This window comes from Phallusia mammillata, chromosome 8 (assembly GCF_965637545.1).
Source record: "Phallusia mammillata chromosome 8, kaPhaMamm4.hap1.1, whole genome shotgun sequence".
Taxonomy (NCBI): Eukaryota; Metazoa; Chordata; class Ascidiacea; order Phlebobranchia; family Ascidiidae; genus Phallusia; species Phallusia mammillata.
Window position 1 is genome coordinate 3,561,274 of NC_137259.1, and position 16,994 is coordinate 3,578,267.

The following is a 16,994-nucleotide window of genomic DNA, read 5'->3' on the forward strand; positions in this document are numbered from 1 at the left end:
TTATTTGTTTGTTCTTTTCTTTATGATCAGACAAATGTAACAATTTATCTTAGAATTTTCTGGTTAGTTTTATTGAAATTTTTAGTTTATTTTTACTTGCTGTGTAAAACAAACTGTAACTATTGTAAATATCAACAAACATTTTTTCAGCATTTATTAAAACAATTGATGGAGAAGTGATGTAAATTTGTTGATCAAGAAGAACAATGAGTATTACTGGAGGTGCAATTAAGAGGATTGAGGAAAAACTAAAGAAAAGCAAAGAAGCTGAAAATTTTTATGAAACACACCAGTTGTACACAACACTTTACTATCGATACAACTCCAAAAAGTGTTTTCAAGAAGCAAGGAACCTTGTAAGCAGTGGTGCATTATACTTGTTTGAAAAAGGACAGCCCGGTAGTGCGGCACATTTAAGTTTGCTCTACGTTGAATCTTTGGAGAAGCATGTAAATGAAGTCCAAAATGCGGACGTTGAAATTATCCGAAAAATTCAAGAAAACATGCCCAGCACTTTAAGTGAACTGGAAGCATTTACTTCAAGAATAATTGTGTGGTCATCCACTTGTGTTAGTACTCCAAAAACTGGAAATAAAGAAATCAGGGAAATTTTTGCCACAAACTACTGGAAAAGAAACATGTTTGATGAAGCAAGGCAACATTTCCTTTATTCTGATGCTGGGAAAGAGTTCGGCATCATGCTTCAAGAGTTTGCCCATGCTCACGGACTACCTGGCGAGGTTGATATGTTTATAACCCAAGCTGTTTTACAGTTGTTGTGCATACAGCGGGCCCAAGCAGCAAACGATTGTTTTCATTCATACGTTAAGCATCATCCCCAAGCATTGTCTGGCCCGCCTTACAAATATCCTTTAATGAACTTTGTGTTTTTTCTTTTGGTGGCTGTAAAGGATGGAAGAGTTGTAGTGTTTGAGATTTTGTGTGATAAGTACCAGGTTGTTTTGCAAAGAGATTTGCTCTATGTGGAGTATTTGGAAAAAATCGCACAGCACTATTTTGGGGTAGCTCCTTCTTCTAAAAAGGGTAAAGGAGGATTTTTGGACAACTTTATGCAAACATTATTTGACGATGAAAGTGAAAAACCTGCTGATGTCTCAAGTCCTGTTACATCAATGACTGTTGAAGATTTAGATTAATGTTTTTTTTTCTGTTACAATATTATCCACAGTAGAGATTACAGAATTCAATTTATTTCCGGTATTGGCGTTAACTGAATAAAAGGCTGTTTGTTTGGTTTATGATATACATTATTATTTGCTTCACAGTACTTAAAAGTGTGGTTGGTGTTTTTCGTGCACGCTAGTTGAGTTGAATTTTTGTCAGATTTTATTGGTTTAATAATGGTGTCTAATTGGCAACATTTTATAATTTGTTACATGAAATGGTTTTTGAACAACCAAATTACTTTGTTGTGTTTTTGAATGAATTTTATTGCTAGGTGTGTAGATACTTTAAGTTAGTGTATTAAAATGTTAGCTGATGGGCTGTTGATTGTATTTATATCAGTCATAACAGCACTGCTTGCTGAAGGTAGGTGATTTTTTGCAATAATTTTATCCTTTAAAATTCACTGTTATAATTTCTGTGATTTTAGGACTAACATGGCTTATGGTATACAGAACAGAAAAGTTTCAGAAGCTAAAGCAAGAGGTTGAGAGACAAAGCAAAAAGCGTAAGTATATAAAATAAGCGCGAGTTGTACCATGCAATTTAGAAACATTTTTATATTATCTTAAGTGTTTGAAGTAAAGTTTAATTAGGATGCACTATATATAAGCTGCAGATAGTGCACACTGTTTTGACCTATAAGATCTCATCGGTGCAGTGTGTGACAAGAGATAGACCATATTGCTAGTGTCGCCCCCACGACACTCCAGTTTGTTGGGAGTAACAGGCTAAAAAACATGCCTTACCCATTCTGTTCGATGCCACAACTGGGCATAAACTATAGTAGAAACTGGGTCACAATGCATTATATTTGTATGTTTGTTGTGTCTGTTTTTATTTTGAAACAGTGAAATGTTTGCAAAAAACAAAGTAACTTTAATGCTACAAAAAAAACTTATACCAGATAAAATATATATTGCTTGGTTATTGCAGTGGAAAAACGGAAAGAGGCCATGGGTGAAGCAGCTGCGAACAAAAATCAGAAACGACGATTAAACATTGAAGAAGAAAAATTGAAAAGCAACAGTCGAGATTTATCTGCTGTTCGGATGAAATCAATGTTTGCAATAGGATTTTGCTTTACCGCTTTACTGGGAACTCTCAGTTCAGTGTAAGTTTTCATAGAAATGTAATTTTGTAGGGCAGATTTATGAAATTTTCTAATTTTTTTTCTAAACCTTAAATGTACAACCAAAAAAACTAAAATCTGGTTTTGACTTTAATGATCTAAAAAGCTCTCTACAGAGTCTTGTGTGCTTTTGTGTTTGAACATGATCCCTTAGAATAAGCCGAACCTTGAATTATATATAATGTGTACACAAGCATCTCATATTACTGCTTGGTTCTTATCTGAGCATACTGATGCTTTTATAAAAAGAACAGTAGACTAGTAGCTGTATTGTTTGTATTGAATTCAACAACACAATTTTAAGTTTGTACTGTTTTTTGTTATTTAGGTTTGAAGGAAAAGTTGTTGCAAAATTGCCCTTTCTTCCAATCAGTTTGTTTCAAGGTATATCACATCGTGGATTGATGGGGGATGATTTCACTGATTGTTCATTTATATTTTTGTACATCCTCAGCACCATGTCAATTAGACAGGTAAATGCAATCGTAGGAATTCACTACAACTGCAAATGTTCTCTTGGTCGAACACCGAGCATCTCACGTTAATTCTCGGCTGAACACGCTCAATGTGACGTCAAAAATGTTTCAAATTTTACACTAGATTTGTAGCTTTCCGAAGTCCCTTATGTCACAGTGGTGTATTAAGCTGTACAGGCTCCAGAAGTACGCCCTTTGTCACCATTTAAAAATATGCAAATGTTATAATTTTTGGAGGTTTAATGCAAGTTTATGCAACTGCTCGACTGAGCATTAAAACGGCAATGCTCGGTACCAAGTGCCTCGACTTGGCCCATCCCTATGCAAACGGTTGCCAAACTACTTTCATTAAACAAAATTTTAATAACTTTTTTAAAATATTTCTATTTTCAGAATATTCAAAAACTTCTAGGATTTTCTCCATCTCGGGCTGCTGCTAAACAAAGTGGTGGGGGCTTATTTCAACCTCCTCAACCAAGTAGCAAATGAGTAGTGCAATAACTTGTGTGTCAAAATATTTTATCCTAATGATTTGCAAATCATATTTATGAGATCAAATGCCTGCAACTGCTAATACAATGTAACATTGTTATGAATACCTCTGGTGCTTGTGGACTGAACTAGGTTGCAAGTTCCTGAAGAGAAATGATAGATTGCAATATGGTTACAACTTTATTTGTGTGTGCTTTATAACTCTCCTTGCATAGAAAATTCGTTTTTCGGATGTTCTTTTTTCGCTTTGTGTTTGATATGTAAATTGGCCAAAATAAAAGACTTTCAAAACATTGCCAAAAAAACACAGTTTGCAGAATTTGTGTTTATTGTGAGGCAGAATGTTAAGTGAGTTTTAAACAGCTATGCACCTAACATTGAAGTATGATATGACAAATGTACATCTTCTACACAAGTTAATACCAACGTTTTTTATATCCTTCCAAAAGTTTAAAATCAAATGTTCGCACTTTTGACCAAAAAGACAGGGTCTAGTTGAGTCCGCTCTGGTGAAAGAACACATAGCGGTTTGTTTCTATATCAAAAACTAGTTACAGGCCAGGGAGAAAGCTTGGGACGATTGAAGCTTTAAAATGTTACTCAATAGTCTTATATCAACGATTGACCAAGAAATGAACTTATGTTGCAAAGATCTAGAGACAAGCTTATAAATTGACAATCAGATTCTGTAGTATTTATAGCTTGACATGTAATACCAGAAGAAAAACTTTCTTGCATAGTTTATGGCACAAACACATGTAAACAAACTAAAACCAATGCACTATAATTGAATTGATACAGCATACATAGTTCACCACCATGGGCACCCTTAACCATGAACAATTATCTATTTACATTTTTTGAGAAAGTTCAACATTTCAAAATCAATTCGTGAAGCCACACTAAGCTGTGTCCAGTGAAAAATAAAAACAACACTCCTTAACTAGAAAGCAAGTGTGAATATGAATAGAACTGTATAAAACAATTTTTTTACATGAATGTTGTAACCTACACTTTGCAGTTGTGTGATGTTTGAGGTGGTAAAAAGAAAAACACAAAACTTAATACCATTAAAAAAGAATAGTCTTTTGAGCAATCAACAAAAACACAATTGTTCTTTAAAACCATAAGGTTTTGTAACAAACTACAAGCAATAGAATGGTTTCTTAAAATTCTTTACCATGCTCAGTCAGACCTAGTGTGTATCACTCAGATATTTTTACTTAATTTTTGCAAAGAAAAATGTTGAGACAAAATCTAGTACAACCATTTAGGAAAAAAATAAAGTTTTGCCAACTATTCACCAGTATATGAAGCAAGACTATTTTAAGCTTGTCCAATACAACGCAGCCATTGTGATCTTGTGTGGGAATTAAAATCAACACCAATCAAACGTTTTCTTATCAAATGCAGTTGATTTCCACCATAGGATGATTATTAACCAATCTCATAAAACCCATTGGTTCCAGGGCAGGCATATTCTTATAGTTGATCATCTGCTCTGAAAGCATGTACGAGGCCCCATAGGCTTGCTGGATGCCATGTCCACTACAAAGATAAAATGTAGATCTAATTTTTGGGAGGTTTAATGCAAACTTGGATTCAGCACATCTGTGGTACCACACACCAAAAAAATAAATATAAAAAATAAATAAAAAATTATGTTTTCTTAAATACAATAGCAGTATTGTACAATGAACCTGAAGCCAGTGAGAAACCACATGTTGTTGTAAATTGGATGTGAACCAATAATTCCATTCTCATCAAATGTGTTGAAATCATAATAACCTGCCCAAGCAGATGTGACCTGAGGGCAAAATTAAAAACATATTTATATTTTTGGAAATGAAAAATATACACTAGATACATAGTTTATAAAGTAGCTTGAGAAAAAAGTTATTCTATTGACCTAAACAAAACGAACTAGTCATAAGAATTATTACCAATATGCTTTCAGTATTATTTATTTGCTGCATACAAATTATCTGTTTTTTTAGTATTTAATCAAAAATTTGTTTAGAAACATTGGAAACCTTAAAAGCTTTATACTTTTTAACAAAGTGAAGCCCAATCGATAAAAAATACTAATATGCAGGAGTGTGTTGAAAAGTGAGTAGATACTTCAAAATTCCTTTCAAACCTTTAGATTTTCAAATGCTGGAATTCTTTTAGCAAGTCTTGGCCAAATGTATTCATCGAAATATTGGTAATCGACCTCCAAATCAGCCGTGTCAGGCTCATCAGCCTAACAGTAAAATCGGTTTAGTTCAATTTAGAAATATATGACTGAGTAATTGATTTTCGGTGACCAAGAAGAACACAAAGACAAATAAACGTTTACATAAAGTGTAATTTAAGCTGCAGACCGAGCACAATATTTTTTTAAATTTTTTTCACAATATTTCTATAAGGTCTCATCAGTGCAGCTGGTGACAAGAGATTGGCTGTATAAGCTTATGCAGCCACCAACAGAACTCCAGTTTGTTGGTAGTAACAGGCTGAAAAGCCATGCCTTTCCAAACCTGTTTGATGCCACAACTGGGCATAAACCCCAGAAGAAGCGTTGGTTTACATTTATAAAAGCAAGTGAATGTCCAAGAAAAGCTATACTATCCAATAATAGTATATTCAGGCATAATTTTTTTTACAAATAGGATTTTAACAAACAAACCTCAGTAGTAGGTGATGCCCCACACACATATTTTCCACCAAAGCCCTCTCTTCTTATCCAAAATCCAGATGGATCGACAAAAAATGGAAAATCAAACATGGGAGCATCAGGACAATGTACGACATAAACATATCGTTTCCTTCTTTCAACTGGCAACTGCACAAGTCAATAAATGTAATTTTAAGCAACATGGCACAAAGTTTTCTTGTTAGCTAAAATGAACGTACATTCGGTACTGGGATCCGCCCTAAAAATGTAGAACATGGTGGGATTTAAACCCACGACTGGGGACTTTCTAAGACTTGCACTCTACAAACAGAGCTACACAGGCTCAGTGGTAAACCCGCTTGAATTCAAATCACAAGCACTTTTACTGCCTCATATGCTTCACATGCCAGCTACATACAAGGGAATCAAACTCTTATGTTTATTCCACTTTACCCTTCAATCAAAACCTATTGGGACGAATGTTTTTTTCCATTAATGAGTCAGTAATTTAAATAGTTCAACCTATTATTACGTTTTTGAAAAAAAAAACGACATTAAAGTTTTTTGTCATGAAAATATAAAAAACTAAGACGGGATTAGAACCAACAACCTTGTGAGTATAGTGATGTTGTGTTTAGCATTTATTGAGTCAGCGCACTATATTTAACCTAAAACAACCACCAGTCCAGACATAGCTGTGCAATGATATGACATTAGGCAGCACGAAAAACAACATAATGTATAATGCAAAGTACGGTTACTTCAAAAGATAAACTTGACCAATTCGCAAATAATGTCAAAAATTGCTACAAAATGAATTGTGAAAAACACAGATTTTGGTTAAAGTTAATTATTACTAAATATCTTCACTTTACTTGTCATTTCTGCGACACACATTATTTACAAACCTTGACTTTGAGCAAGGGATGTACATCTGGATTGTCTGTTCCTATTCCACATAATTCAGCCACTTTTCCGGATAGAGGTCCAGCGCAGTTGATAAAATGTGCAGCCTTTACATGCACTGGTTTGTCATGGTCAGGATGTTTTACCTATAAAGAGTATTAAAAGGATATAGCATTTACATAGAAATGTGCTCTGTATATGACACAAATTAGAAAGCTGTATTCATAGTATTGTGTTTTGCATTGTTTAGAGCAAGGGTCGGCAACCCCCGGCATGCATGCCAAGGTTGGCATGCTAGGTGGTTTTTCATGGCATGTCAACCGATTTGCATGTTTATTGTTGTATTTCTTTGTATTGTTCGCTCGAAGAGTAAAATAGAATGATTAACGAATAAATGAAACAAGCATTTATAGCTTGGATAATTGGCAATTTACATAGCACACACGAATAGTAATCACCACAAGCAAAATAGTAATGAATGCGGTACAATTAACGAATCACGTGACTGTGGAATGCGCGTACGCGAATACTGCCTGAAGGACAGTACATGAAGCGGAACCACAACACCTCCCCTTCGAAGATCAGAATCCCCCTCAGATTAGAAGTGAAATCGCTCGGGAGGTTTACGCGACCTCTTAGTTCGTCGTGGATTGTCGGGACCGAATGAAGGAGAGCTACGATTCAGTGTCATGTCTGAATATGCACCAGCAGTAGGAGCCTGCGGAATACTTTCTCCCGCTCCCGGTTCCAAATCCTCGTCGGACGCGTATCGAGCGCGTAGTTGGTCGATATGGCGTCTCCAAATTGGACCACGTGGAAGAACTTTAACATGAAAGGTACGACTTCCACACAGTTTAATAATCGTGGCAGGAACCCAGCGAGCATCCTTGGTACGTCTTGGACCAAGATACAAAGCGTAACATGGGTCTCCAATGTTGAAAGAAGTGATGTTCACGGGTTTTCGTGTTGCTTGCACTTGCTTACGTTGCATCAGGTGTGCTGGCGAAGGCAACAGAGTATCTATTTTCGCCCGAATTTGTCTGCCGTTAAGTAGTTCACTTGGGGAAAATCCACTGGCGTTTGGAATACGCCTGTATTGCAGTAGAAACTCTTGCAACGCTTCTTTAGGAGGTTTAGAAGACTTCTTAAGTGCCTTTTTGAAAGTTTGCACTAATCGTTCTGCAGCGCCATTTGTAGCAGGAAAGTATGGAGCTCCGGTCAGATGAACGATGCCCCTTTGTTTACAGAAGTCTTGAAATTCGGCAGACATAAAAGCTTGCGCATTATCGGAAACAATAGTATGAGGGTAACCGAAATGGGCAAAATCTTGTTCCAACAACTCCATAGTTGTTCTCGATGACATAGATTGCGTTTGGTGTATACACGGGTATTTTGAGTGAGCATCTATCATCACAAGCCAGTTACTTCCCAGAAAGTTAACTGCGTGATCGATGTGTAAGCGACTCCATGGCTTTTCCGGCATCATCCACGGATGTACAGGTGCCTTTGGCGGAGCTTTTTGATGTTCAGCACAAGTCTGGCACTTGTGGCAAAGAACAGTAATGTCGTCATCGATATTTGGCCAATAGACTGCAGTTCTTGCCAGTTGCTTCATTCGTTGAATCCCAAAATGTCCTTGATGAAGGATCTGGAGAACAGCAGAACAAAGTGATTCTGGTATAACCAATCGTGAACCATACAGTAGACACCCATAACTGGTGCTCAACGAATCCATAACCTTGCGAAACTTTGCAACTGGATCGTTGTATGCAATAGTAGATGGCCAACCTTCTCTCGTAAAACGCATGACTTTGGATAAGGTTGGATCTTTTCCACTTTCCTTTCGTAGTAACGCCGAATCGGTGGGTTGCACTTGTAAACTAAGACTGGTGATTGCACAAACAGTGTCGGTGTCATGTGCACTTTCCTCCCTGTCGAAGTCAGCATCCTCACCAACTGGTAACCGACTGAGTGCATCGGCATTTTGATGTTGCGATGTCTTTCGATATTCAATGGCGTATTGAAATTGGCCAAGAAAAAGTGCCCACCTTGCTAAGCGATTTGCAGCTAGAGCAGGCGTAGCTTTATTAGGACAGAATAATGCCAGCAGTGGCCTGTGGTCTGTCAGTAGAATAAATTTCCCACCATATATATATTGATAGAATTTCTTCAGCGCAAAGATTATAGCGAGAGCCTCTTTCTGAATTTGGCTGTAGTTGCGCTGGCTTTTAGTTAGTGATTTGGATACGTTGGCAATTGGTCTCTCGCTTCCATCTTGATAGCGGTGAAACAAAACTGCTCCGATTCCAACATTTGATGCATCGCAGGAAATGCCAATAGGTAAAGTAGGGTCAAAATGTGTCAGAACTGTATCAGCTGACAGCAATTCTTTCATTTTGCAAAATGCAGCTTGCTCGTTAGGACCCCATTCCCATGCAATGTTTGACCGGGTAAGTCTGTACAGTGGTTCTGCAACGCTAGAAAATTGTGATGGCAGAAACTTGCTGTAGAATTGAACAGAACCAAGGAAAGAACGTAAGCTTGACACATCTTTTGGTGATGACATATTTATAACGGCATCCACCTTCGATCCTTTGGAAATGCCATCTTTTGACAAAATATGACCGAAGTATTCCACTTGTGGTAGCGCGAATTTACATTTTTCTAAACGACAGCGTAGACCTTTGTCGTTAAGCCGTTCAAGAAGTTGGCGAAGATTGTAAACATGCTCTTCAGCCGTTGATCCGCTAACTAAAAGATCATCGAGATAAACTGTAACACCTTGTAGATCGCTTGTAATCTCTTCCATGATTGATTGAAAATAACCAGGAGCAGGTGTTATACCGAATGGTAAAACATTTTGCAGTAGCACACCACGGTGTGTACTAATAGCTAGTCGCTTTCGGCTCTCTGGTCCCAACCGGATTTGGTTGTAGGCGTCAGCTAAATCAATCTTTGTAAAACCGTAACCACCACGCAACTTGCGCATCAAGTCTTCTGGAAGAGGAAGTGGATGGCGGTGTGTAGATAACTGCGGGTTAACTGTTACAGAATAGTCTCCGCAAACTCGAATCTTGGCTTTGGTTTGTCCGGGAAGTGGTGACTTTCGTATAGGAACTACTGGTGTTCCCCACTCGTTAAATTTCGCCGGAGTCCAAATACCTTTTGCGATGCCAGCATCGTATGCTTGATTTACGTCATCCTGTAGAGCAAATGGAACAGGTCTTGGCTTGCAGAAAATGGGCTTTACGTCGTTAGTGAATTTTACTTCTAGTGCAAAATCCTTCAAACACCCCAAATCTTCCTTGAAAAGATCTGGATATTCCTCGCAAAGCTTTTTGCAAGCACGTTGTAATGATTCGTCTGCTTGGTTGCTGGCGTCAGATAATACGTTTACCTTATCGTCGGTACGATAAAGTAACTTGTCCAATGATATGCGCAACGCCTCGATTCCGCATCGACCAAGTAAATTTAAATGCGGCATTTCGGAGACAAACATCGTAAGACTACATGTGGTTGTCCTGTGTTTGACTTTAGCTTCGAATGCGCCCAGTATCGGTACCAGATGTTCCGTTGCAGAGTTGAAACGCTGATTGGTTTCCTTCAAACTCGGTTTCCCAATTTTCTTCCAGAAATTGACTGAAATGAAATTTCCGCTTGTTGCTGTGTCAACCTCTAACCGACAAGTTTTGCCGTTTATGCTAACGGTTACATCGAGTTTCGGACTGAAATCTGCTTCTGGCTTCATCGAAAGTAGTGAATTCACATGTTGAACAGGCGAAACAGACGCCTGTTTCTTTCTGCAAACACTTTCCAAATGGCCTATACGTTTACAGAATTTGCATGTGGCTCTTTTATAGCGGCAATCGGGTGCCAGGTGATCAGGTTTTCCACATCGGTAACAAGTTGTATTCTTTCTAAACTTGTCAATTGTAGGTGTGGACGTACTAAAACCTTTCTTTTCGTCCAGCGGGTCTTTAATTGAAGGAAAATCGCACGTGCCTGCATCGTGACGAATGCGTGCAGCTAACTCTTGCACTGTTTCCCCGGGCTTGCGTTGCATGTTGCTCCAAAACTTAAAGCGTTCCCGAATAACAAACCTTTTCGGATCGAACTGTTCCTTCATAAAACCTTCAATTTCTTTGATTGAAAGATCGTTCACAGTCTTGACTGGAGAGCTTTGACCAGCCAGATTGGATAGAAGCTTGTACGTCACAGGGGTTTGATTGGTGAGAAAAACTTGAGCCATCCTCGTTTCTGGTACAGCATGTGCTTGTATAAACGTTGTAAACCTCGACCAGTAGTCGTCCCACAGCTCCGATGTTGAGTCGAATGAGGCAAAGCTTGGCGTAGCAACGGAAGGTGCAGCGTTTTGACTGGAACCGGCTTTCTCAACTAAGGCGAGAATTAGCTTCATTTCTTCATCGTGGCGTCTTTGCTGCTCTTGTAGTTGTTCTTGCATCAGCTTTGCAATTTTCTCCATCTTCGAAAGAACTATCTTCGATACCAAACTGCGTACAACTTGTTCAGTTGGTAGATCCCGTCCTCGTCGCCAATTAACTCTGTTGTATTTCTTTGTATTGTTCGCTCGAAGAGTAAAATAGAATGATTAACGAATAAATGAAACAAGCATTTATAGCTTGGATAATTGGCAATTTACATAGCACACACGAATAGTAATCACCACAAGCAAAATAGTAATGAATGCGGTACAATTAACGAATCACGTGACTGTGGAATGCGCGTACGCGAATACTGCCTGAAGGACAGTACATGAAGCGGAACCACAACATTTATATTGAAGTAACAAATTAACCTGCTTGTTTATAGTTTTTATCATGCTATTTTCTTAAAATTCAGCCTTACATGCACAAAACACTCTGCTTTCTCATTATTATTGATATCTGCTGGCACTAACCACTGTTATTTAGAAAAACGTTGTTATGTGAGGTCATCAACACATGGAAACAACAAGTAAATTGGCATATGTTGCCTCAAAGGTTGCCGACCCCTGGTTTAGAGTTTTAATTATGCACACAGAATCTATGCAGCAAAATACAAAACACTGAAAGGGCTACAACAACTCTCACAATTACAAATATGCGAATGTAAAAACAAATATAGGGTATAAACTGTCAGAAATTGAAGCAGCTGCACCCTAAACTATTTTTACAACTAAAGCATGGCAAAAAAGTTAGGAATTTGCAATAAACAAGCAAAATATGTGCAAGATCAAATAAGTTGTTTACTGCTGTGAAAAAACATGTCCAACTTGTACAAAGTAAACAAGTTTGCTTACATAGACACCCACTACGCGATCGTCTGGATGGCAAACACTGCCGTCAGGTAAAACCATCGTCAGTTGTTTGTCTGGATGGTTCCTGTCATAAATTTCCTTTTTAAATCCAACCACTTCACCTTTAAGGCTTTGGATCCCAAGAGTAGGATTTTTGCACTGAAACACATTTGTAAAAAGTTTTAGAATTATGTTTAACCCAGGTTTTAAAGGATTAAGTTAAAGCACTCAGATTTTTTGTGTTTTCCCCCAGGTTTATGCCACATTATTGTTTATTTCAACTTGCAAAGTAAAAACTGTTTTTCTTGTTCATCTTAAATATACACAACCATATTTCACCAACCAACGTGGGTTATGTTACTAGCAATCCATTATTCGGTGGCATAAGTGGCAGCAAAAATTAAGTAATAATGTACTAAAACAAGTAGATGCTTGAGTATTTCCTATTCAATATTTACCCCAAACTATTAACTTTTAAACCATATATTTTTTGTTTGTTTCTGCTCATTAATGTGTTATGTTTCTTTCGTTCGAATTTTAGAAATTTAAGATTTAGTATTTTTGCAAGTCCTCTCTATTTACAGAAATTGTCTGAATTTAGAAAACAGAGTATTACTAGACAATCAATTAATTGGTTAAAAAATAATCATTTTTAATTGAAAAAAATTGAAATAAAATATTTACATGTTCTTGAAACTAATCATTTAGACATATTAACCCAATGTCTTACGGATCTAAGTTTGCATACCTTAAATGACTGGTGGAGTAAACTTGGATCAAACCAGCCCTCATGTTCAAGACCATAAGTTGCCAGTTCAATTCCCTCCACATTTATCCATGGGAACATCTCCTTCAGCTGTTCCTGTGTCATTAACATCACCTTTGCTCCAGTATCACTATGAACAATATTAAGTCTATTGGTATCACATACTTACACAGAGTACTGTGTATATGTTTTATCTAGCATGCAATACCATCATTGTTTTGCAAAAAAAAAAAATGAATAGGTCCCCCCACACATGTGTATGCTAATAGAGTACTAATAGTGTGCAATTCATTTTAGATCCAGCTAATAAATGATAAGCTACAGACAGTGCACACTGTTTTAAACTACAAGGTCTCATCAGTGCAGCTGAGAACAAGTAATAGGCTGTATTGTCCTTTTCCATCATGTTTTCGTTGTAACTTTTGTCACTAGCTGCACTGATGACACCAGATAGGTCGAACAGTGTGCACTTGTGCAATACTAGTGAATGAAAATAAAAGTGGTTTATATCATTACACTTGTACTTGGTAGTTTTGCATCAGTTGGGAAGAACCCTCTGGAGTGGCAAGCATCAAATAACCTTGCCGTTGAAACTGGATGTCTGGATCTGGATTGTCTACAGTACTTAAATGCTGTAAAAATATGGTTTGAGTAATTACTATATTACCAACCTCCCCCAAAAGCTTATTTTTTATTTCAATTTCAACTGTGGTGAGCAATAACAATACTGTTCTGAAAAATCATTCTCCAGAAACACAAGACTACAGTAAATCTTGGTTAATCCGGATCTTGGCTTAATTCGGAAAAAACTTGGGGTACAAATAGTTTGTATTGTGTTATAGCTTAACTAATCAGCATCAATTAAGCAGGATCTTTGCCTGATACAGACAAATTTTTGGTCTAAACTGGTCTTGATTAATTAACGCTTACTGTATTTATATTAATTTGCTAAGACCCTGTTACAAAAGTTATCAGTTTTATTAGCTAATTACTAATTTTTTAAAAGCAAGTTCATTGGAACAAAATCAGTTATTGGAAAACTTTAAAGTTTATATTTTGACTTAAACAGAAATTATCTGTTATTTTTTACAGTAAATATGTGCGTAAAATATTGGAAGTTGCAAATGACCACATCTAAGGATTCGATTTATTTCACTTTAAAGTTTCCCAGGCCAAATCAGTTTGCAGTAACCAGTAGGAGATTAATGGTTGTCAATTTGTATTTAATTTTGGGAACATATTTCAGCAACATAACTTACAACTTTTATATCATCTATAAAGTGTGCAGACTCCATTGACAACTGAATGTTTGATGGATGTGAAAATTGAGAACGAATGCCACCAACTGATAAAGCTGTTGATGATGTACACATCTAAACAATAAGCTTGAGTTAAGGAGTTATATTTTTGGACCAGGCTTGTAGAGTCAGAGTCAAGATTTATTTGGCGACACTAACTTTTTGTGCAAAGGCGACAAAAAGGTTTTGTTTTTTAGCTTAATTTGGATCCAGATTACTTAAAATAAGTTGAGTCGGAAAATGTGAAAAACCTGGTCAAATAATTGTTGAATAGTAGAGTCAACTTTTTTTACCTGATCCTGTTTTAGACATTTGTTATTCTGACGTTTTAATGCTCAATAAGAAGATTGTTGAAGAAAGTGCAGTAATTATTTGGAAACCATTTTAATGTGAATCATGATACGCCAGGCCTATTAAAGGCGTCATACAGAATTAGTTGGTCTCCCGAGCATTCACATATGGCCAGACACAGACTAGAAAAATCTAGTGCCTTGCCATATGAAAATGCTTGGGAGATTGGGTGCCTTCGAATACTACAGGTACCCTAGGTGCGCTTGGTACTCCGCTTGGTAACCTTTTTTCGTGCAACGTAACTTAAAAATAGTGCAGGTAACTCTCTTTGGTGCGATTAAACTCATAACAGTTACGACGTAACTCGAAAATACTGCAGCTGTCCTGCTTTTTTGCGACAAATCGTAAATACTCCAGTGAACGTTAAAAACACGCAAATAATGCTGGAAAAGTGTTACGATAGTCCTAACACATACCCCAAACTTAAAACCCTAAACCCTAACCCTAACAGTATCTAGCGGACTAAGCGCACCAAGCAGGCCTGCTGTTTTCGAAGGCACCGGGGAGATTCGGTATAACGCCTTTAATAGGCCTGGCGAACTATGATTTATCGATAAGTATGCCATGACCACTGGTCTGCATTGTTGCTTCAGGGCTGATCCCAGTATGAATATATTCATTTCAATGTGTATTTAATTACTTAACATGAAACAATAAACTACTCACTGTGGGGTCCTTTTCACAAATGACTATTTTTGCTCCGTATTCCTTTTTCGCTTTGAGAACTGAAACCCTTTCAATCCTTCTCCACAAATTGTAGGCCATTGCTTGTCCCATTATACCACCACCAATAATGAAGTATTCACATTGATTGCCTGCAAATATATTTTTTAAATCACTGTCTGTAAAAAAATTTTTTACTATTTACAATTCATACATACACCAAATAAGTAAAGTTGAGGTTACTGATGAATAAACTAAATAGTTAGCAGTTACCAGAAAATAAAATCCAACATAAAGAATGTTTATTTGAGCTGCAGAAATAGATTTAGCGATAGTCTTGTAGGCAACAAACAACTTTTTAAAATGTTCCCAAGTCAGGGGGCCAATTATACCGAGTACGACACAAGCGATAGATCAGAACAGGCAGTACTTTATGCTAAATTACAGTAAGTCAAGTCCATTACAGGTGTTACCAAATCAGCCTGGCTTACTTTGATTTATACATGAGTGTGCCATGATCGCTGGTCTGCTTCAGGGTTGATCCCAGTTATGAATTTATGTTTCTTAACTTATGCTATATTTCCATATGCAATGAGAAAATTGGCGTGCAACCTTATTATAAAACTACTACTTATACTTGCAGCTGCCATACTCTGCCTTGCAGACTCGACTGTGAGCTAACCCATACACGTGTTGCCCTCTTAATAAAGATAAAAATAAAACAAACAAACAAACTAATAACAAACAGTACCTTGTGGCAGAAGAATTGGGCCATCCTGTTTTTCACTCCATATATCATATGCCTCATCATCTTTGAATGGAGACCAGTACTTAACTGAACGGCTGGAGGTATTTTGCAACACTTGTGACTGCAGAAGGGCTGATGCAGAATGAGATTGATAACAACCACTCGATAGTTTTCGTGCCAGGTTCAATCTTGCACAAAGCGAATTCAATTTCATTGCAAAATTCATTAAATATAAATATTCACTACGGAAACGCTATATTGGGCGTTATCTATCATGAAGTCAAAATGTATCTGTGATATTTCTTTGGCTCAACACGAAAAAACAATCTAATTCTAAAACAAATTTGCAAGTCGTTTGCAAAACAACCGCAGGCAAAATAAGCAGAAACTTCTAAACGTGAAGTCATACGCGTGGTATTAACACAGGGAAAGCACCGTAAAAGATTTTGCGTTTTTACATCCCCAAGATTTAAAAAAATAAAGTAGCAGTACAAAAAAAAATACAAACGTAAATTATCAATAAATCCATTATACTTCCTGTGAAGAAATACTTAACAACTAACATATTTATAAACAACACCATTTTTATTTCACTGTTTTTAAATCTTTTTTCTGGGGAACTAAATTTTGGCTTACGGTACCATTTGCATTTGCAGACCAGACCCGCAGAATCACCTTCTAGTAGTGATGGGACGGGTACCCGGTACTCGGTACTCGGTATCGATGGTATCGAACGATTTCAGTGGTATCGATACTCGTACTCGGTATCGAAATATTTTGTCCCTGTTTTCGATACCAACACGCGAGTACCGAAGGTCGGTTTACAACACAAAAACACAGGCAACTTTATGCCAAATTTGCTTTGGACAACACAAAATCGGGAAAAAGTTCCGCCCGGTTACGTATATTTTTTTCGCTATCGTGTGGAGATTACATTTTTCCGCATGTGCGTGTGTGCACCTGTAGCCCGACTATGGTAGATAAATTAGCCAGTGATTTATAACTAAGTACAACAATGTACT

General features: G+C 37.1%; 3 protein-coding genes across 3 annotated transcripts; 2 read left to right on the top strand and 1 right to left on the bottom strand.

The window, feature by feature from the left end:
- The first annotated feature begins 120 nt into the window (after nt 1-120).
- Nucleotides 121-1,459, top strand: LOC145205240 (Golgi to ER traffic protein 4 homolog). Its single transcript, XM_080077912.1, has one exon. It carries the CDS (start codon nt 207-209, stop codon nt 1,155-1,157), a length of 951 nt encoding a protein of 316 aa, XP_079934038.1. The 5' UTR covers nt 121-206; the 3' UTR covers nt 1,158-1,459.
- LOC145205241 (calcium load-activated calcium channel-like) lies at nt 1,429-3,595 on the top strand. The gene is made up of 5 exons (XM_080077913.1): nt 1,429-1,551; nt 1,616-1,693; nt 2,122-2,299; nt 2,646-2,790; nt 3,187-3,595. Exons 1-5 carry the CDS (start codon nt 1,491-1,493, stop codon nt 3,280-3,282), a joined length of 558 nt encoding a protein of 185 aa, XP_079934039.1. The 5' UTR covers nt 1,429-1,490; the 3' UTR covers nt 3,283-3,595.
- Nucleotides 3,596-4,010: 415 nt separating this feature from the next.
- Nucleotides 4,011-16,307, bottom strand: LOC145205239 (FAD-dependent oxidoreductase domain-containing protein 1-like). Its single transcript, XM_080077911.1, has 11 exons — nt 15,976-16,307; nt 15,228-15,376; nt 14,172-14,285; nt 13,429-13,544; nt 12,895-13,042; nt 12,150-12,305; nt 6,853-6,996; nt 5,957-6,112; nt 5,426-5,530; nt 4,986-5,092; nt 4,011-4,833 (listed from the first exon to the last, which is right to left on the bottom strand). The coding sequence occupies exons 1-11, from the start codon at nt 16,196-16,198 to the stop codon at nt 4,689-4,691; spliced, it is 1,563 nt and encodes a 520-aa protein (XP_079934037.1). The 5' UTR covers nt 16,199-16,307; the 3' UTR covers nt 4,011-4,688.
- Between the last annotated feature and the right edge of the window lie 687 nt (nt 16,308-16,994).